The sequence below is a fragment of the Capricornis sumatraensis genome, chromosome 10, assembly GCF_032405125.1.
Source record: "Capricornis sumatraensis isolate serow.1 chromosome 10, serow.2, whole genome shotgun sequence".
Classification (NCBI taxonomy): Eukaryota; Metazoa; Chordata; class Mammalia; order Artiodactyla; family Bovidae; genus Capricornis; species Capricornis sumatraensis.
In genome coordinates, this window is record NC_091078.1 from 6531657 (window position 1) to 6552611 (window position 20955).

General features: G+C 41.5%; 1 protein-coding gene across 2 annotated transcripts; it reads right to left on the reverse strand.

Moving 5' to 3' along the window:
* Nucleotides 1-5888: 5888 nt before the first annotated feature.
* GHITM (growth hormone inducible transmembrane protein) lies at nt 5889-19616 on the reverse strand. 2 transcript variants are annotated; one of them, XM_068981987.1, is made up of 9 exons: nt 19509-19616; nt 17851-18015; nt 16777-16876; nt 15177-15288; nt 14619-14760; nt 11446-11554; nt 9774-9962; nt 9156-9327; nt 5889-7250 (listed from the first exon to the last, which is right to left on the reverse strand). In XM_068981987.1, exons 2-9 carry the CDS (start codon nt 17977-17979, stop codon nt 7166-7168), a joined length of 1038 nt encoding a protein of 345 aa, XP_068838088.1. In that variant the 5' UTR covers nt 17980-18015; nt 19509-19616; the 3' UTR covers nt 5889-7165. The 2 variants fall into 2 exon arrangements, with proteins under 2 accessions (XP_068838088.1, XP_068838089.1); XM_068981988.1 differs by lacking the exon at nt 19509-19616 and adding an exon at nt 19359-19495.
* Between the last annotated feature and the right edge of the window lie 1339 nt (nt 19617-20955).

The following is a 20955-nucleotide window of genomic DNA, read 5'->3' on the forward strand; positions in this document are numbered from 1 at the left end:
AGGCAGATTCTTTACCACTGAGCCACCAGGGAAGCCCCGCAGAACTATTTAGGGGCATGCCGGGAGCCAGTGTGAGGAATCCCGCCCGTGACAAGGTCATGAGGAAGGAAGCTGACATACGCAAGGTGTGCTCAGACTTCAGGGACCCCTCTGGAAATTCCTAAGCATGTACCCCAACAAAAATCTGCCGGCTTTTGTGCTCTGCTTTTCCGCTTTTCTGATATTCTCTGGGAAAAAGTCAATTCAGGGCTTTAGTCTTCTGCATCTGAAAGGGATGTTTCAGTTAAACCCCTCTGATAGCTCTCTAGCCTGCCTAACAGGTTCCCCAGACCTCTTGCAGCTTGTGAATTGCTTACAGCCCCCCAACCGCGGGAGGCACAAAGCTTAAAAGCATCTTAAAGATACAGAGCCTTTTCTAAAGAGTTAAAAATTATATTGGTAGAGGGTTTTCACTGTTGACTCAAGGATTGCTGCCAGACCTCCTTATTCTTTATCTTTTAGGCACCTGGAAGGATGTTAATGTAAGCAGGATGTAGAAAAAGATACAGAGTAGTTTTGATGTTAGCAACACCAGACTTTTGAGTTAATTGCTTCTGTTTTGCTGTAAATCACTGCACTCCCTCTACTTGTTATAAGTTGCTGTATCCTTGCTGTGTAAGAATGTAACTTTATTTAGTGCTTTCTGAGAGTGGCACCAGACCTTGGGAAGATCAACACAAATAAGTCTTGTGGTTGACAAACCCTTATCAGAAAAAAGGCTGTAAAATGTTAATTGGCCCTTTTGGCTGGAAGATGATGTAAATTACCTAAGACTTGTGTATACAATTAGGTATGCAGAGAGAAAAGCCTGGTTTTGATAAGAGTCTGGACTGCTAACGCTGCATAACTTTGTGTTACCCATTGATCTCCATGTTTTATCAAAAGTATAAAAGGCCTTCTGAACAATAAAGGATGGGACCAGTTTCTCGGACCAGCTTCTCGGACTAGTCTCTGCCTGGTTTCTTGGGAATCTGGCTCCCCCCGTGTCTCTCTCTCTCTCTCTCATTTTCTCTCCCTTTCCCTCTCTCTGCTCTTTACTTTAATTTCAGGCTGAATTTCCATCTGGGGCGCGGAGGCTCGCCAGGTCTACTTATTTGCCCTGGCTGTAAAGACCCGAGCGAAAGGGAGCTTAAGGCGAGGCAGCCTTAGATATTCAAGCGGGCGCTGGTGGCCCAACGTAGATGGTGCAAATTCCTTGTCTGGAATTTTATTGGTCTTCTGCGTAAACCAAGCTATTCAGCCCTCTTCCTCCACTTAATCTTCCTACTACACTATAGTTTCTTAATCTAATCTTATATTAATAAATAAACAAGTCTTTCCACGCCGTCCACCCTTCGAATTCCCTGGATCCACCGGGGCTGGACCCCGGCAGGGGCAGATATATATAATATACTGAAATAGATACTGAACACCCCATTTCCTTTCCAAATGCCCATTTTTCTGCCACTCAGAATTAACAAGAGTAAAAACCTTGTCATAATTTCTCCAACTTCTTCTTGCCATGCCTCAGGGCATGCAGGATCTTAGTTCCCCAACCAGGGATTGAACCCATGCCCCATGCGGTGGAAGCTCAGAGTCCTGATCACTACACTGCCAGAGAAGGCCCCAACTTCTTTTTTAAATGCTTCTTCTACTTAAATGAGGTAGGTGATCGCACTTCTGTTTTTTCTGAAGCACCCAGTACAATGGTGACATAACATGTGAGCACACAATTAGGCTCAGACACATTTGGTTTGCAGGCAGAGGCTGGGTTCTCTGCAAAGTAGGTCAGGATACTTCCCATGATGCTTTGTGTGGAGGCTGCCCCAGACATGCCCCTTCCTATCAAAGCTGGGGGCTCCCTCCACCTACCAACCCTTCTGTGGTACGTAGGACATCTTTTGCACACTTACATAATTGGTCTCTTTCTCTGAACTCCTGGAGCGATTAGTCTGGATAATGCTTTTGTAGTTTCTGAATAATTACTTCACAATTACCTTGGTTTGTTTGTTGCCGTTTCTCTTATTTTATAACTAGCTACCAAATAGAGTGACTATCTCGTCACCTGACTTCTTAAAAAAGTGACATGTAAAGATTAATGCTGTTGTGTACAGCCCTGAAATTTCCCACCAATGGTAAAGGTTTGTCTTCAGCGTTCCCTGCTCAAAGGTCACCAGGGCCAGGGCCAGTGGCTGTCCCTCACTTTGGGAGCTCTTCTGGCCCCTCCCATTGCCTCTGCTCATCTGATGCTGTCTTCCAGCTGAGAAGTTTCCAGCCAGGCTTTACAGGAGGGCGAAAACGTGTCTCCTTCATCCTGGCTTGTTTCCACAGTTGGTGCTAGGAGGTCATTCCTTCAGGGAGTACCAAACCAAACCAACTTGTTAATTCCCTTCTCTCCTTATGAACAGATCACACCGAAGCACAGAAGCTTTCTTTCTCAGCCACCACTGGCATTTCTGTTCAGAAGTCATTCTGCATTGCTGGGAAATCAGTCCGTTCAGCCTGTGTTAAGTACATGACTGGGTGGGGCTAGGTTATTCTTACTTTTCTTGTGGAAGATTCCCTCTGAATCATCAGATCCCTGTTCTTACAGGACAATGAACTATGAGAAATAGAAAACAAATCATTTAGGACTACCATTATTTCTTCAATTCTAAGATGCCACTGATTTAAAGATAAGCTGTTTGGTTTTGTGGGGAAAAAAATTACAAAATCAAATACACGTTTCAGAAATGAAGTGTGAAAAATACTGCATCTGAGAACAGGTAGCATGACTAACATGTTAATATATCAAGACGTGACACCTCCTAGGAGATCATCACTAGACCCTCAGGTTACCAAGCCCTTGTGATCCTATGTAAAACCACCCTGGGGTGCACAGGTGGGTGGTCCACCTTTCCCAGGCACGTGGAAGGTTAGGCTGGAAGGATGGTCACCCGACACCATGCTAACTGGTCATCAGGCAGATTTTACTAAGTGTTAGTGGAAAGCATTTGTTTTAAATATTTAAAAATTGTCTGAATTTGCCCAGTTATGAGAATGAATGTCAGGTTGGTCCTGCCAGAAAAAAATCAATCCTGTATTTCTGGGTGCAGTCACAGAGACCCTCCCCTCCCCGACCCAAAGGCTTCAACTGTAGCCAGCAAGGTTGCAACACAAGTTCTCAGTTGACGGCAGAGGACTGAGAGGCCCCTTTTGGAGGGCTGATAGTCCACTAGACAGGAAGCAACGCAAGCTACGAGCAAAGCCGAGTGGAATGCTGAGGCTGCAGGGAGCACACTGTGCCGGGCCTGCCGTGTGCTAACTGGCAGCAGCCCTGCCTAGTACCAGCTAAGAGTATAAACCTCCTTCCCCCATTGGGCTTTTCACTTATTTCATCTTTGCTACAGACACAAAAATGCTCCTTTTGCTATTTTCAAGTGTTAATAATACTGAGAGCACTTTCTCCATCTTCCTGAACTGTTTCAAAAAATACAAACTCCTCAAGATCAGAACTTTCATCTTTTCCTGAAAACGGCTTCCATTTTGAGTGCTAGTGAAACTGAATACATTTAATAAGGAGGATTTCATCTTACTGATTACATCAACCTTAAATAAATGGCTTGCTTTGTAGCTCTAAGTGGCCTGGGCAGTACAAGAGTTTCTGGTCCTCTATATAATAGGATCTAGGAAGTAAAACATCGATTACCATCCATTTACCCTTCAATGATATCAATGCCTTTTGATAAACACTAAAATTCTAACGTTCCAGGTATTAGTCTTTGCAGCTAAACCTCAACCTATTTAACTGGTACTGAGTTTTTGATTCTCAAATAGGACTTCAGCTCTACGGCATCCGTCACAAACTTACCAGTGTAACTGGTCAACTCTGCCGCTTTGTTTTTCCCAGCTATGACCTTGTGCAAAGACTGAGCCTGTGGGCTTTGGTTTACTCCTCTGCAAAATGGGGCAAGCAGTGCTTGGCTCAAAGGAATGTTATGATCACACAAAGGATAGCATACAACACGGAAAAACTTCAATCATTAGCTATTAACAACATGCCTGGATCCTCCTACCCTATTCGAATGATACAGATCTTGGGTGTATTCAACTTAAGAGACTTTAATTGGGACACATCCCTCACAGATGAACAATTTTAAGGAACACATGCCTTTCTTCCCAGATCCTAACAATTAAAATGCACATAAAATACTCAAGAAAGTCCAGGGCCCCCGGCCCAGCACTCACTACCAGCTGTGGGCAGGAAATCGGGCTTCACGTCTCGCCGTCTTCCCCCATGTCTCTGCCCTGACTCCACTGTTGCTGCTGTGTAAAACGCCCTACCTTTTTTATGTGCCGTAACTATGTTTACTCTCGAGGACTTCCTCCTTGGACGTCTTAGAAACACTTTGTTCACTTCTCTTGTAACATTCATCACAATAAGACTATGGTTGTTCTTACTTGAGGTTGCTGTGCTTTAGAAGGCAATTTCCACTTCTTACTGTCTCCTCTAGGTCCAGTTAGCATGGTGTCTGCTATATTCACGCCCTCTGAATGTTCATTAGATACCATTCTAAGCAAACCAAACAGGCCTTTATTATTTTGTGTGGTTTTTTAAAATCACAAATCTCAGTTATCCTTTAACACTTAGGATGGTTTAGAAAATGAGAAACAGATTTTTTTCTGTTTCTAAAGCCTATCAATCAGTAGGTCTCCACTCTTCGCTGTGAGTCATGTGAAGGGAAAAAAACCCAGTGGTATGTTAACAGGAGCCAGAGAACTGGAGATTTCCTATTATCATTTTAGACCTACTATCTTAATTTATAAGCATTCATATTTTATATCTCACTTTATATTGAAGTCTTCATTATCTACAATAAAATGACCACCCCCCCGACTTTCTAGATAAGCTTTTGCCTGACACCCAGTGTTGAGATACATCATTTTGCATTGTGTATGATACAAACCTAAGAATATAAACTGTGAATTCTGAAACATGGCTAACAACACAACCTAAGATTACACTTTTAAGACCAAGGTAGACAAGGGAAAACAAATACAGGTTTCACAGATCTTTCTTAAGAAAAAAAAATCCCTTCAAAACCAGCCGGCAACAGCAGGTAAAGCTTAGACAGTGTTACTAAGTGCCCGTACATTTCATCTTAACCCTACGAAGTAGTTCTGTTGTCCTCTTCATTTTACAGACAAGGAAACGGGGAGAAAGGCCTGCAGTCACAAAAGGAATAAATAGAAGAGCTAGGGGTCAAATAAATGCAGTCTAGCTGGAGAAGGCAATGGCACCCCACTCCAGTACTCTTGGCTGGAAAATACCATGGACGGAGGAGCTCAGTGGGCTGCAGTCCATGGGGTCACTAAGAGTTGGACAGGACTGAGCGACTTCACTTTCACTTTTCCCTTTCATGCACTGGAGAAGGAAATGGCACCCCATTCCAGCGTTTTTGCCGGGAGAATCCCAGGGACGGGGGAGCCTGGTGGGCTGCCATTTATGAGGTCACACAGAGTCGGACACAACTGAAGTGACTTAGCAGCAGCAGCAGCAGCAGCTGGAAGTACCATGGTTATAATCATGACATACTGTAGCTCAATGGTCAAGAATCTGGCTGCCCATGTAGGAAGACCCAAGTTTGATCTCTGTGTCAGGAAGATACTCTGGAGAAGGAAATGGCAACCCACTCCAGTATTGCTGCCTGGAAAATCCCATGGACAGCCGAGCCTGGTGACCTACAGTCCATGGGGTCACACAGAGGTGGACATGATTTAGCGGCTAAACAACGACTCCTCTATGTACTGTGTCAGTAAGAGTCATTTGCTTTCTTGAACAAAACCTCTATTCAATGGTATGCTTATGGATGGTTCAGTTGGAAAAATTACATACCAATCACCATCTGACTAGAGCCTTTATTATTCAGAAATAAACATCCTGAAGTGAGGTGGTTAGAAGTTTTCTGGATCACTGTAATAAATATTTGTTGATAGACCATCTCAATAATCACACACTTTTCTCATCCCTAAGAACTTCCAGAAATAACTCTTCTGTATCAAAAAACTTACAAAGGGCACAAGATAACGGTCTATGGGGAAGGAAAATTCTGGCAGGGGAAACTCTAATGAAGTGTTTTCTCCATTACACTTTTGATCGATACAGTTCATGTAAAAAGCCTCTTTGCCTTCCTTTTTGAATGCAAGAAATCAAATCAAAGGGAAAAACGTCCATAATCTCAAGTATAAATTACAAACAGGTTTTTCTGATAAAAGCTTTACAGTTTGAAGAAATGAGAAAGGCAAGCATACATTTCTTTAAGCATCTCAATATATTTGCAAAATTTTTCAGCAATTATGCAGATACTATTTGTATATTTAAAGATGCAATAAGATTCATGCTTTGAATATTTTTTCCTGAGTGTTTTAAGGATATTTTGTTTCAGGTGATTCAAAAGTAAGACTTACAACATACAGGTTATAACAGGAATTCTCCACGTGGTTAGCATTTTGAACTCTCCTAACAGTGTGAGACAATGGGAAGTCAAACATGATCCCATCTGTACTGTAAGGAGAGCCTGGAGAATCATCTGTCTTTGTTATCTGCTCAGCGTGTCTGGCAGGCTCCGCAGAGATGCAGCCATGCCTTCTTTCCCAACGTGCAGACTCCGTGACTTGCCTGCTGCCATCGCCTCAGTGCTGAGCGTTCAAAGAAACACCGCAGGTGCCCTTTTGCTTCTCTCTGGTCCCTTCAACAAATCCTTTCATCACTTATGACATTACTTGTTAATATTCCATATTCCAAAAAGGAGACTGCAGGTACACAAATTTGTGAACTTTCACTAAACCAAATAAATTTTAAAATAGATAAAACACTCAAATTCCTGCAAAACAGACCTTGGTTTTCACAATCATTTGAACGTTTTAGAATTACTCAGACACAAGAACTGAAAATGCACGTGCTATCTGGAAGAGAACTACTGAATTTATTCTCCCGGAGAAAAGCAGACCGGAAGCATCACATCCCGGGAGCGTCTGAAACACGATGGCAAGTTCTTATCTTCTAAACGTCAACGAAAGCTGCATGTACAAACTATTTAATGAATATCTGCCCCTATTAAACAAGCCAGATATCTGATGTATTGAGGATGTCAGAAGCTGAGTCACTTCACTTCTTCCTGTTGCCTCCAGTTGCCAGAATACTGGCGACACGCATAAATATGTTTAATGTATCCATGTAGATTCCCAGCATCCTAGAAAAGAAATTATGTCCATTAAATATGACGCAGTTCTTATAACAATGACAAAAACTATTCCTTAATGAAGTAGAGAAAGAGCGATACTGATTATGTGTCCTAGGTATATGAAATAGAAAATTTTTAAAAGATGTCAACTAAAGAAACCCTGGGCTTCCCTGGTGCCTCAACGGTAAAGAATCTGTCTGCTAATGCATGAGATGTGGGTTCGATCCTTGGGTCTGGAAGATTCCCTAGAGAAGGAAATGGTAACCCACTCCAACATTCTTGCCTGGGATATCCCAGGGAGAGAGGAGCCTGGCAGGCGATAGCTGGTGGGGCTGCAAGAGAGTCGGGACACTACTTAGCGACTGAACAACAAAAAAGGAAGTCCTAGACTAGCAAACTGTCAAGATTTTCTTTTGGCAAATTAATCTTTGTTAAGGGCAGTTTAAAAAAAATCTTTATATTCTCTGGTACTCTTTGAGTGCAGTTATTTTGTTTAAAAAAAAGGAAGAAAAGAAAGGGTGATAGACAATGAACTAATCAAAACAAGACCAAAGAAACACCTTTACAAAAATGTGTTAGACACAAGTCTGACATTTTAAAATATAATACACTTCCTTATTGCCTCCCCGCATCACCTCCAAAGAAACTTGCTACAAATCTGTAAGCATTATAGGAACACTTAAAAAAAAATCATTATATTGTTTTAAATAAAGAAAAATAAGTTACTTTTAGAAATGTCATAGACACTGTGAAACTCACGGAAATTACTTAAATAATTTACTTTGGTGGAGACACCAAGGAAAGCAAACACCATCATTATACAACACTTAACATCAGCACGTAAGCTGAATATTTCCAAAATGGAATTTTCAATTTTTAATAACAAATTTAAAATTGAAGTGTTCTCAACTTTTAATAAAACAGGCTTTTCTATAAAAAATTAAGTCAATTATGTACACTCTCCAAAAACAACACTTGACTAATCTATCTTTTTTTCACTTTTAAAGTCTGTTAAATATAAACTGCAAAAAAACTTACCGACAAGAGTTTTACAAGGCTAATTAACAAAAATAAGTACAATACTCTGAATCAACTGAATACACACCTAATTATCACAATTAGTTGCAATATAATCAAATGTTCCATGTACATATAGCTTACTAAGGAGAGAGACCAGACCAAACATTAATAGCAATAAAATACTAAAATTCAACAAAGTCATTGTTGCAGGCTGAACTCAAAAGATATGTTCAAGTCCTAATCTGTGTTATCTGTGAATGTGACCTTATTTTCGGGTCTTTGTGAATGTAATTAGGATGTGAATTAAGAAGAGGTAATACTGGAGAAGGGTGAACCTTAGTCCAACATGGCATCATTATGAGAGACATAATATGCTGGGAAAGACTGATGGCAGGAGAAGGGGATAGCAGAGGATGAGATGGCTGGATGGCATCACTGACTCAATGACCATGAGTTTGAGCAAGCTCTGGGACTTGGTGGTGGACAGGGAAGCCTGGCATGCTGCCGTCCATGGAGCTGCAAAGAGTTGGACACGACTGAGCGACTGAACTGAACTGATGAGACAGAGATACAGTGAGAACATCACATGCACACAGGAGCAGAGTCAGAGCGACAGAAGCTGAGGAATGCCAAGGACGGCTGGTCACGACAAGAAGCTAGGAGGGTGGCATGGGCCAGATGCTCCCCGGGAACCCTCAGAGGGCACCAGCCCTGATGATGCCCTGATGTCACACTTCTGGGCTCTGGAACAGAATACACTTCTGTTGCTGTGAACCACCCAGTTTACACAGTTTGTTCCAGCAGCCCTTGGAAACTAAGACTCATAAAACAAAACAGGCCAAGCCAACACAAACAGCCTTATGCAATGAAGAAAAGACAGTCAAGGCTACTTACGAATTAATGGGATCGTATTTCTGAACTCCATACATTGGTACCACTTCTGCACGCTTAATTACTTTCTGTGTATCATACAGAAGAAACATGCTGAAAAGAACTAGCCCACCATAGACTGCCACTGAGTACAGAGTGGCGCCAGCCACAGTGGTAGGTGGGAGAAACATCGATCCTGAAATCAAAATGCGGAAAAAAATGTTTGAAAGGATTTTTCTGTAACTGAGATTTGTAATTAACATTACTCACAAATCTTTTTCTTTGGTATACTGCACAGGTAAGGAAACATTTGAGTAAGTGTACTGTCTAATTTTAAATACATTTAGTTCAAAACCCATTATACTCATTCCTGCAATGGGTCACCTGCCCACATAATAGGAGCGTTCCTGCATCAGAGCAATTTTCATGTTCTCCAGACCAACTTTTTCATTTTAGATGTATTTGGTTAAACCAGTAATAATGGTCTGCCATTATGCCGAAGGAGTAAAGCCAGTCAAACTGGCATATACCTTTTAATCAACTTTAAAAATGACACTGACTACATTCTCTCCATTAGAATACCAGGGTATGTGAGATGATTTCAGGACACCAAGAACCAAGTGTCAAAGCAGAGTGGCTTACCTAGAGAGGACACAAAGACGACACCGAGGCCCACACCCAGGGGCGCCCCCATGTTCAGAAACTTCTCACTGGGCGCACACATGGCCACGGTGGAGAGACCCCCCACAATGCCAGCCGTGTACCACGCAGCTCTGACGAGAAGAGGGCCCCCTAATATCGTCAGAGGGGCCACCACAGCACCCATCACACCTGGAGAAAGAGCAAGTGGGCACTTAACTGTTTACTACATAACCACCAAAAGCAAAATGCTTCTAACTAACTTGCCTTTTGAACATATTAGAGCTTACTGTTAAACAATACGACTACAAAGTTTTCTCCTTATTTTCTTAACAGTAGCCACAAAACTCCTAAGCTAAAACTTATACCTATCCAAATTCTAAATCACAACAGTAACACCATTTCTAGCCAAATAATCAATACTCACAAGTATAAACACTAGTCTAGAATTTTAGTAACTCTGTCAAATTCAATGTAGCTCATTATTTGGATCTGAGTCTACACCAAGTCGTTATAATAACATTCACATTTGGAAGAAATGAGATGAAGAAAAGGCTTAAAATAACTTTTTTTAAAAAGCAGCAAATGCATACTATGTCATAAATAATTTTCTTCTTAAAAGCAGGATACTGGTATTAAAGGAAAATACTGGGATTACTGCCCTCCCATCCACTAAAGTTCCATCCTGTAAAGCTCCATGGAAAATACCTATGGCTGAATTACCTAAGACCTAATGGGAGAGAGACTTGAAAGCCAAGGTTGGGAAGGCATGCTGTCTCATATTCTCCCAAAGACAGCACATGAATGTAAATGCTGTATTTCACACTGGAGATTCATCATATTGGGTGTCCAAAGCCTAATTTCCATGTACTAACCCATGTGGAAAACATTTCGGTCTCTCTCCCTGGAAGTTTCATGGAAATGCTTATAGAATTTGTCTTATTTTGTGGCAGGGAACATGCATCTAAGAAGCATTTTGGCTCTGCACCTGGCTGACTCTTTACTCAACCCAGAGGCAGATACTTGCCATAGAAAATACTTTATGTAAACAAGCATGTATCATTCCATAATGAAGGAGACTATTACAAACACCTCAAAGAATATTAAAACTATTCCAGAATACCAGGGTTGGACAGCCTCTGCCTTGCCTACAGTAACTTCGTGTCAAGATCTATCTAAATGTCGATCCAGCTAATGGTGTCACATTAGCTGTACAGTAGTAGAGCTGATTAGAAGTGCATTTCCAAACATCTTTTCGATTGTTTTCTTCCCTATACTCTACTGCAAGAACCTCTCTCTTATTTTTACCTCTTCTGTCCCTGGTGGAGACCTTCAGTTTTTTATTTTCTGAAAGATATACAGTAAGAACAATTCTCAAGTGATGTGTACCAGACTTGAAATCCTCCTGGTATTAGACAAAACACATAAAAAGAAACCTCTGCCTATCTAGACTATTACCAGAGAAGAGTGTAACACTGGGGCTGTCCATGGTCTTCGTACCAGAAACATTAACTTGCCAGAATGGAGCAGTAATACAACCGGGAATAAGTGCAGGAAACTCTCAGTGTTTAGTAGACCAGAGGCTTAATTACATTGTGCGTGTCATTTACGACTGTGAAGAGCCATCAAAAAAGGTAGTTTAAGACTGTGTAATAGCAATTTTAAAACAACATACCAGAATGTAGTAACCAAGCAAGGTGCTTTGGGCCTGGACTCTGCTCATATGATATTGACTGTACCAGCATTCCGGCTCCAATCATGGCTGCAAAGGTTGCACCAATGGTCTGAAAGACATGTATTACTAAGAAAACCTGATCCTTACACAACAACAAAGTAGAACCCACGAGTTCCAAGTGCAGTTAGTCCTTCCGGTAGACTGTGCTTAAAAAGATGAAGAATAATAAACAGAATCCTTTCTTTTTCTAGCACATTAAAAAGCCTTGTGCTTACTTCAGTTTGATCAAATTAGCAAGAGTGCCCCCTACTGTTATACATAAAGTTTTGCAGACAACTTTAAGTAAATGAGTTTTTATTCTGGGCTCCCCTGGTGGTCCACCCTGCAATGCTGGGGGACGCCTGTTTGACCCCTGGTCCGCGAGTGCCCCACATGCCGCGAGGTAACCAGGCCTGTACTCTAGAGCCCAGCAGCCACAGCTACTGAGCCCACACGCCGAGAGCCTGTGCTCCACAGCAAGAAAAGCTACAGCAACGAGAGGCCCTGCATGCGCAACTAGAGAGCCCATGGGCAGCAACAAGGACCCACCACAGTCAAATAAATGAAGATGTAAAAATAAATCTTTTTATTCTTGTTAGACAGAGGTGTAACAGAACTACTTTAAAAATCCCAGAACAATTATTTTAGACTATATTTTGGCATAACACTAACATTAAAAACAATTACTCATGATATACCAATTAGAACATATATGGCACACTGCCTTAAACTCTATTCTCTAAATGAAAACTTGAAAAATAGGAGCACAAGAAAAAGACGAGAAATAAGAGTCTTCGTTTCTGTCCTCCCAGTTTGTTGGCTGAACTGGCTGCCCTCATCCCTCTTCTTTGCCTATGTTAGATTTCCACTGTTACACACTGATATATTCTGTGTGCACAAGAAAGAACTGTTTGTAATGCAAGAAAGATAATTTTCAGGAAATTTAAGGCAGAAACTGCATACTTGCAGCCCTTTGGCAAGATTAGGCAGCAGACATTTTGTTTGGCCAGCTATTCAAACCAACAAACAAAAGTGAGTTCATTTAGTTGGGAAGGCATTCTCTGGATGCCCTGGTAGTTCAGATGGTAAAGCGTCTGCCTACAATGCACGAGACCTGGGTTTGATCCCTGGATCAGGAAGATCCCCTGGAGAAGGAAATGGCAACCCACTCCAGTATTCATGCCTGGAAAATCCCATGGACTGAGGAGCCTGGTGGGCTACAGTCCATGGGGTCACGAAGAGTTGGACACAGCTGAGCGACTTCACTTCACTTCTCTAGATGCCAATAATCCCGTGTAACATACCAGGCCTGCCTCAATCATCTGCCTCATCTGCCTGAACCAAGGACATCTGAATGGTCAACCCCTGTGGTAAAGTACAGGTAAATGGAACAGCTATTTTTGCTGAGAATGGGAAAGCCTTCACTCATAATACACAATAGCACAATGGACTCTACTCCAACATCTTCCAACGGAGAAACAATTACTAAAAGCTACTTCACGGATCTCTGCATTTTCAGGATATCTAACGTAATTGTGTATTTTCCTTTTAAAATCCTTCACGATGCAGGTCCATTTTTTGCCTTTTACCTTCCCATACCCTACACTTCAGCTACACTGAAGTGGTATACTGCAAACACATCCCAGTTTCCTGCCTCTTTAATTCTGTTTATTGTGCCAAAAAATACCTCTCTTCCTATCTGGCTGACATATTCAAGGATTACTTCCTTGAGAAAGTTTTCTTAGTAGGTACCATGGCTGTTATAAGCAGCGTCAGATGTCTCTACTCTGTTTCAAAAGCACAAACTTTGTCCTTAGTACTTTGACATCATGCGTATGCCTGTCACCTTCCAAAGGCTTCTTCATCTCTGTAGCACCTTGTCTGGCTTTCTAAACTATTTTACTTAAGCAGCCCTAACAGCAGGTGGGACTAATCTTATGCCTACAGGCACCTGAGAATATGGTTCAAGCACTTCCTTTAAGTCTTATTTTAGGGGTTAAACTCTTTTGTATATTTTAATCTTTCATGTTTGCTTTATTATAAAAACACTGCTTTAAACTGTTTACCTCATTAAAACTGACATACCTGATGAGAATGCAACACGCTGATTCTATGCCTTCAATAACCTCGAGGCTAGGAGATCCTTACACCCATCTGAGAAGCAAGACCCTAATACTCAAGCATCCAAATGGCTAGATAACTGCAAGTGGTTGTCCTTTTGGAAAGTATAGTGGAAATATTATAGACTTGGAAGTCATGGGGATCTGGGTTGCCAAGAGAAGAATGGAAAGAATCAGTGGGAATTTGCCATGAGAAGTCTGTAAGTATATTAGATAAACTTTCCCGTCTCCCCTTCCTTTCCAGTCTCACACTACTGCTTTAGTTTGGGCTCCTATCATCCCTCGAAGAGACACAGCTGGTACACTCGCTTCTCATCTCTTCCATGTTGGCTCTTAAAGCTCAAATACACATCATACTTTCGCTGTTCCAGTATCTGCAACGGCCTCTGCTAGGCACTCTCCTCAGCTTGGCAATCAAACACACCCTTTCTAATTGTGTCTTCTTTACACTCCAGACCTCAAACATTCAAAGTTCACTTGAATGGGATTATAAAGTCAATTGTGGGAACTACCTTCTCTCCTCTTTCCAAACTGTTTTACAAAACTGTACTCTGTCCTCTGAAATGAAACTCTCATTGAATATAAAGCCTTATATAGGTTCAAGGAGAATCCAGAGTAACAGTAGCAGTATTATTCTACTCTTAGAGTAGCTTGGGTTTTTGTGACAGTTATTTTCCTTGATCTCTAAGATGGATTTTCATCTGCCTTATTTTTTAGTGAACTTCTATAAAATAGAGCTGTTTTAAATTTGCTACTAGGTAAGTAGGATGTTCCCTGTAAGTTTAAGTTCCAACACCTTTACTGCTACTAAAATACATATTCAACATGGAATAACACCCGACTTGCCTAAGAATGTATATCCTACTTTGTTTAGCTGTATCCACAATTCATATATTACCTGAACAAAAACATATACAGTAAGGTATTCTTTCCACTTAATACCCCTCCTCCAACAGTTTTCATGTAACCTTTTGCTATTTAGTGGGAAAGGAAAACAAAAACAAGCCGACTTACTATCCAAGAGCCTCTCATCATGAAGTTCATGAGAGCAGGGGTTCTGCTCACTGCCATGGCAGACAAAGCTGTTAAACCAATACTTCCTGCTAAGTACATGTACGTGGAATGAATTCTATCCTTCACATACTGAGGCCAAATTCTGTAAGAAACACAACATGGTTAATTTATAGAATTATGACTGTGAATCTTGGTTGAATCATTTATTGGCTGGGAGACCTGGATAATTTAGAGCATTTTATTGCTCTAAATTTTATTCCATTATCTAGGAAATGATGTGTATGTTGGAGTTACAATAAAAAGTAACAAAATACATATAAGCACTTGGCATGTATACAAAACAACACATTTTCTCCTTGCTTAAACACATATAACTGTGGTAAAGATTGCTATTTACTTTGAATAAATAGGGGGCGAGGAAATAGATTGTTTTTATTCATGCATATCTCCACACAGTTGGAACACTGGACATAAAAGACTCCAAACGTGACAAAGGATAAAGATGAGAAGAAAACTGGAAGCTTTAAGGCTAGATTTGTTTGGGAACAATTTACTTACACAGCTTTTTCAATAGCTCCGATCTCATTAGACATTCCCAATCCATAGTAGCACAAAGCTCCAAGACCAACTGCAGCCCCTCCAGCAATAAACCACCTTCCCATCTGATCAACTGCGGAACACAGGAGGAGATGCACACTGATACCGTCATCTTGACTAGCATGATCAGACTTAATTCATCTGTAATTCCACTCTAACAAAATCTGAGGATGCAGTGTTATCTGCAGATGCAGGGGTACTTCTGTGATACACACTATTTTATTCGTAAGAGATGTATATTCTCATGGCACTCTTAGAAAGATGAGAACATTTTCAGTCAAATGTTATATAGTACTATTAACAAAGATAATCAAGAAAAAAATAACCAAAGAAAAATGTAATTAGTGTTTATGCAGCTGAATCAAGGAAGAGGGTGCTCTTGTTTACAAGAGTACGGAGAAAGAAACAATTTATCAACTCTTAACTGGATGGAGATATTAACAAAGAACCTCTTACACCCTTTAGTCAAAGTCTGTTCACTAAGAATGTTACTATGCACTGAGATGACTCATATAATTTGGTTTCTAGGGCCAACTGACCAATAGAAATGCCCTGATGAATGCCATATAGGGCTCTCTCCCATTATGCATACAGATGGTCCCCAACTTAATATTTTTCAACTTTACAAAGATGCAAAAACAATATGCATTCAAGTAGAAACTGCACTTTAAATTTTGATCTTTGCCTGGGTTACTGATAGGCAATATAACAGTTTCCTGTGATGCGAGCCCGTGACAGTAAGCCACAGTGCCCGGTCAGCCAGTTGATTGTGCGGGTAAACGACCCATACACTTATAACCATTCTGCTCTCACCCAGCAAGTCTGTTTTTCACCTTCAGGATTCAACAACTCACAGAAAGGAGCCAACACTGTATAAAATAGTTTTGCCCAACTTTAGGCAAATGTTATGCTTTCTCAACACATTTAAGGTAGGCTAAGCTAAGCTATGATATTCGGAAGGTTAGGTATATTAAGTGTATCCTGAACTTCAAAACATCCTCAACTTATGATGCGTTTATCAAGATGTAACCCCATTTTAAGTCAGGGAAGATAGGTATTAACCTTTCGCAAGGGTGTTAAGTAGTGTTCTTTGACTTTGGGTAGATGACCAATCAAAATTCTGAGGTTGCCAAGCTATGAACTAAACTGACTTCATTAAGGTATTGCTTCCTGAGAGGCCCCAAATGGGCCCTTCTTGAACAACCAGGTTTTTATTAACACCTATGTTTTGGTGATTTACTCTTGGCCTGAAACATACAAATATTATGTCTGAGTAAGAGTCTACACAACTTCAAATGAACTTCATTAACAGATTATAACTTTCAGATTACAGCATAACAACTAATAATCCTTTAAAAAAAATAGCGAAAGTAAAATTTTTTTCTGGAAGAAATCTGACTGGGAACCACTGAGCCCAGAGCCAAGTAGCAATCTTTCCAGGGTCATCAGATCCCTGACGATGATTGCTCTTCTCACAAGATGCACATATGCACAAGTTTGCACACATTTTAAGGAGGTTGTTCATGGGCCTCTTAAGAGTTTACTAAAGGCTGCCACCTACTTTTAAATATTTTTTCCACCGATGGTTCCAAAGCTGCCTCCTTGAGCTCTTGGGTTGTTTTTCCACGTCGAATCCCAATTCTTGTCTTGGTAGCATATTCCTGACATAAATGAAAACAAAAATACATACCACCCACATAAAAGAATGTTAACAATAAAACAGAGGATCTCGACACTCTAGATAACTCTGTAAAAAGTAACTCGATACTTTCTATGTGTGTAACTTCACTATGAATGAAGGTTAGCTAATCTTTAAAAAATTAAATGTAGACCCTACCTGTGCTCTAGCTTTGAAGTGACTCACTAATTCATTACAATGAGTTCGAGTTTCAGAATTACTTATTTCATAAACTATGAATTTTATTTATACCTCTAGACTTATCATTTTAAACATTAACTTTTAAAAGATATGCATTCAGTAAGTATTAACTACATTTCTCTTCTGGGAAATGGGCTCAATTCTTCCCTCAACACAAAGCCAAAGGGAGAGAGGACTTCTACTTGTATTTCAGCTTTTCCAACAGTAAAACAGTTAATTTAAGAAGAAAAAAGTTGTCTCTCTTAGCTTCTGTACATTTCTAACTCACATTTTAAAATTTATACTCCTAATCTGAATGCTAGAGCAGAAATCTAGTATAAAAGGAAATGGGTTTCTCTTTAACCTGACAGATTTTATTTTACCACTCTCTAAGCAAGAGCTGAAATGAGAAGGTTAGCAACTAGCCAGCCGGTAATATTCCCAGGGTCTTAAGCTTTTGATGATGGGATCCACGATTTCTTTGTTGAACCATATAGCTCTCAATCCTTCACAAAGTACTCTAAATTCTCTGAATGAGAAACTCCAAGAGCTGTAAGTAAAGGAGAAGTTATAGGGGTTCTTTTTCATATGTGATAAGGACAGAACAGAATGGTAAGAAGCCAATAGGGAGAGAGTGCAGATTTGGGGCTTTTTCAGGGCTGTTTCAGTTAATCACTAATGAGAGAGTAGGGAGCTTCATGCTTTGTCAAAAAAAAAAAAAAAAAAAGGTCCCAGGAGCATAGAGACAAACAGACAATATAAAAATATTATCTTTACCCTGCTGGGTGTTAAAAGCCATTGATTCTTTGTGATGGAATTCTTCACAACAGGGGAGGCCTTGGTGAAAGCTGGGTGGAAAACCCTGGAAGGTAGTGCTCGGAGACACACAAGTCTTGCGGCCAGCATGGTGGTGCACCAGGTTTACCAAGCAGATCTGAAATGCTAGAGACAGACAAAAAATAACCCATTAACCAACTGAAAGAAGGATGCAGAAGAGATAAAAGCCAGTCATTTCCTAGTGGAAAAGATCAAGAGACGTTTTAAATCAATAATAATACTCTGCTTGTTTCTTGTTAGTTCAGGAAATCCATCCTACAAAACGTTTGAGATAGATCACCAAAATGGGCTTAAATCTCAACAGGAACAGTAACAAGAGAAATAATTTGTTCGAGTTATGTGGCTAACAGAGAAGTAAAACAGTGTGTGATGTATTTTATAAACGTAGTTTTGGCTGAAGATTCACTCCAGTATTCAGCGGGAAATTATAGAAGAGAGCTAACAGTAACTTTGAGCAGAGGAAAAATGTCATCCAAACAAGAAATGATTAACTCTTCAAGGTCATATTGCTTTTCAGGGCTAAAAAAAAAATCAATGGAAACCAAACACGCCAAGTGTTGTTGTTTAGCTGGTTAAGTCCAAGGGACTCTTTTCAACCCCATGGACTGCAGCATGCCAGGATCCTCTGTCCTGGATTTCCCAGGCAAGAATACTGGAGTAAGCTGCCATATCCGTCTCCAGAGGATCTTCCCCACCCAGAGACTGAGCCTGAGGTTCCTGCATTGGTAGGCAGATATTTCATCACTGAGCCACCTGGGAAGCCCATGCTAAGTACTACTTCCCCTGGAAACAAAACATAAAAATATTCAAGGTACTGAAACCACCTGGGATGTTTCTTAAAAAGGTAGACTTCTAGGTCTAAAGAAAGCTAGGAATCCTTGCTTTTAAATATCGAGGTATATTTCCAGGTCTGTCACGGGATCTGCGAGGTACACAACACTGACAAATATCCTTTGGGAAAATACCATGTCATTCTAGCACTTTCACGCCATTACATCATCTCAGCCTAAAGTTGCCGTGCCTCTCAGTCCTTAACACACCTACAGAGGCACGCCAGTTCAGTGGCCTCCAAGGTGGCAATTCTGCTTCTACCGTAAGAAAAAAGCGGCCTCGTGCACAGGTTTGTTCTCTGAAACTCAGGTGCCTTAGCTACCAGAATGGGTAATGTTACCGAGCCCTTACGCTTCTGTGCACATTCATGAGCTCAGGCGCTTGGTCCTCGGAGAAAGTTCACCCTTATCACAAGACCTGGATGAGAGCCGGGCAGCAAAAGTCGCACCACTTCTACAACACAGCGGACTCGGGACCTCCTTATCTACTAGAGCGGCGGCTGGGCCGCCCGGCCGCGGAAATGAATCAGCACCTCGCTGCCCGAGAAGAGGGCAGAGAGGACGGGCCCCTGCCCGCCTACCCCAGGTACGCAGCCGCCACCTCCTCCACTGGGTCACCTGCAGGAGAAAACTGACGGGCCGCCAGGCCGTGACGCAGTCTGCAGCGCCGCAGCCTCCGATCTTCCCCACACGTCGGCAGCGGGCCCAGAGGCCTGACAGTCAGTAGTACAGAATATCGCGGTCCCTGCAGGCCGGGGGGAGCCGTACCTCAGTCCCTGGACACCTCTAGCGCGCAGTTCCCCTTCCGGGCCGGTGAAACTCGAGCACCCAAACCTCCCGCTCCCTCCGCCCACCTCTTGCTGACCGTGCGCGCAGTCTCTTTAGCTCACTGTGTGACGCAGCATCCGGAGAAGCGGCAAACACTACGACGGACAGCCAATCATGAGCGGAGCCTTAACGGAAGGGTGGGCATAGTAGGAAGGAGGGGTTCCGGGTTAGGGGGCGGGGCCAGTGGAGCACGGTTGAGAGCGTCACAGTCAACGTCCATTGTGGGTGTGGGCAGAGAGGGCGCTTCAGCCGTCTTTGCTGAGGACAGCGGAACGTTCTTTCGTTCTTAACGGCAGGAATAAGAGGATAGTATGAGAACTAAAAATTATTCTTTGGCCGCATTTCTTTACCCTTGTTGCGTTTTTGCGCCTTCTCAAGAACGTATTGCGAGATAGTGTGCCAAATTGGGAGTTTCAGACCGGAGCCAACCGATTTCTTGGGTACGATGTGAAATGTACGAAAGGGTGTGAGTCACACAAGGTCGGAGAGCGAACAGGCGGATTTTTAGAAGTTTATTTCATTGTTTTGTGACTTACCCACGACCTATGTTCAAGGTTCAGCGAATACTTGAGTAATAGGTTGGTACAACGGGCCTGCCTCTTATCCAGGGTTGTTCTGAGAACTGCTCCTACTCAGATAATTTGTAAATTGAAAAGCCTATTTTTTGGTTACGCGAGGAAGACTTTTTTTCTCCTATCCATTTACGCATTAAATATTTACTGAGGTTAACTTTGTACCAAGCTCTGTACTAGGGATCCATACAAATAAAAGATAACATTGTTCCGTTGTTTTGGCAAAACAAAGGTACTGTGACGTTTACTCTGGTGGAGACGAAAAATTAACAAAATATTTGTTAGTGGTAAGTAGTAAGAAGTACCAGCTTCCTTGGTAGCTCACGGTAAAGCGTCTGCCTACAATGCGGGAGACCAGGGTACGATCCCTGGGTCGGGAATATCCCCTGGAGAAGGAAATGGCAACGCACTCCAGTACTCTTGCCTGGAAAATCCCATGGACTGAGGAGCCTGGTAGGCTACAGTCCATAGGGTCGCAAAGAGTCGGACACGACTGAGCAACTTCACTAAGAAGAAAAATAAACCTGCGTAAAACACTAGCGGGGCGGTATTTCGATAAAGGTGATTTAACAACCTGTAAAATTTATGAACCTTATCTAAGCTATTGTTAATTGTGATTTATGATAATTCTCTAACCATGTAAATCTTGACACAAAGGTTTGCGTTTTATGTGGGTAATAAAACTGGCAGCTCACACACAGTTCTTGTTTCTTTACCCTGAAAATGGCAGGAAAATACTGTAGAGAAATCTGTCACTTGAGATTGTGAACAGCTCATGAATAATCTTTAGGCTAGTATTGTTTCCAAAGATGTTA

Coding starts and splice junctions, on each gene's coding strand:
- GHITM (XM_068981987.1), bottom strand. CDS start 17,979: ATGCTGGCCGCAAGACTTGTGTGTCTCCGAGCACTACCTTCCAGGGTT. Junction 9,963..11,445: donor TGCTTGGTTACTACATTCTG/GTATGTTGTTTT, acceptor CTCTTTCTCCAG/GTGTGATGGGTGCTGTGGTG. Junction 7,251..9,155: donor AAATACGATCCCATTAATTC/GTAAGTAGCCTT, acceptor TTTCTTTTCTAG/GATGCTGGGAATCTACATGG.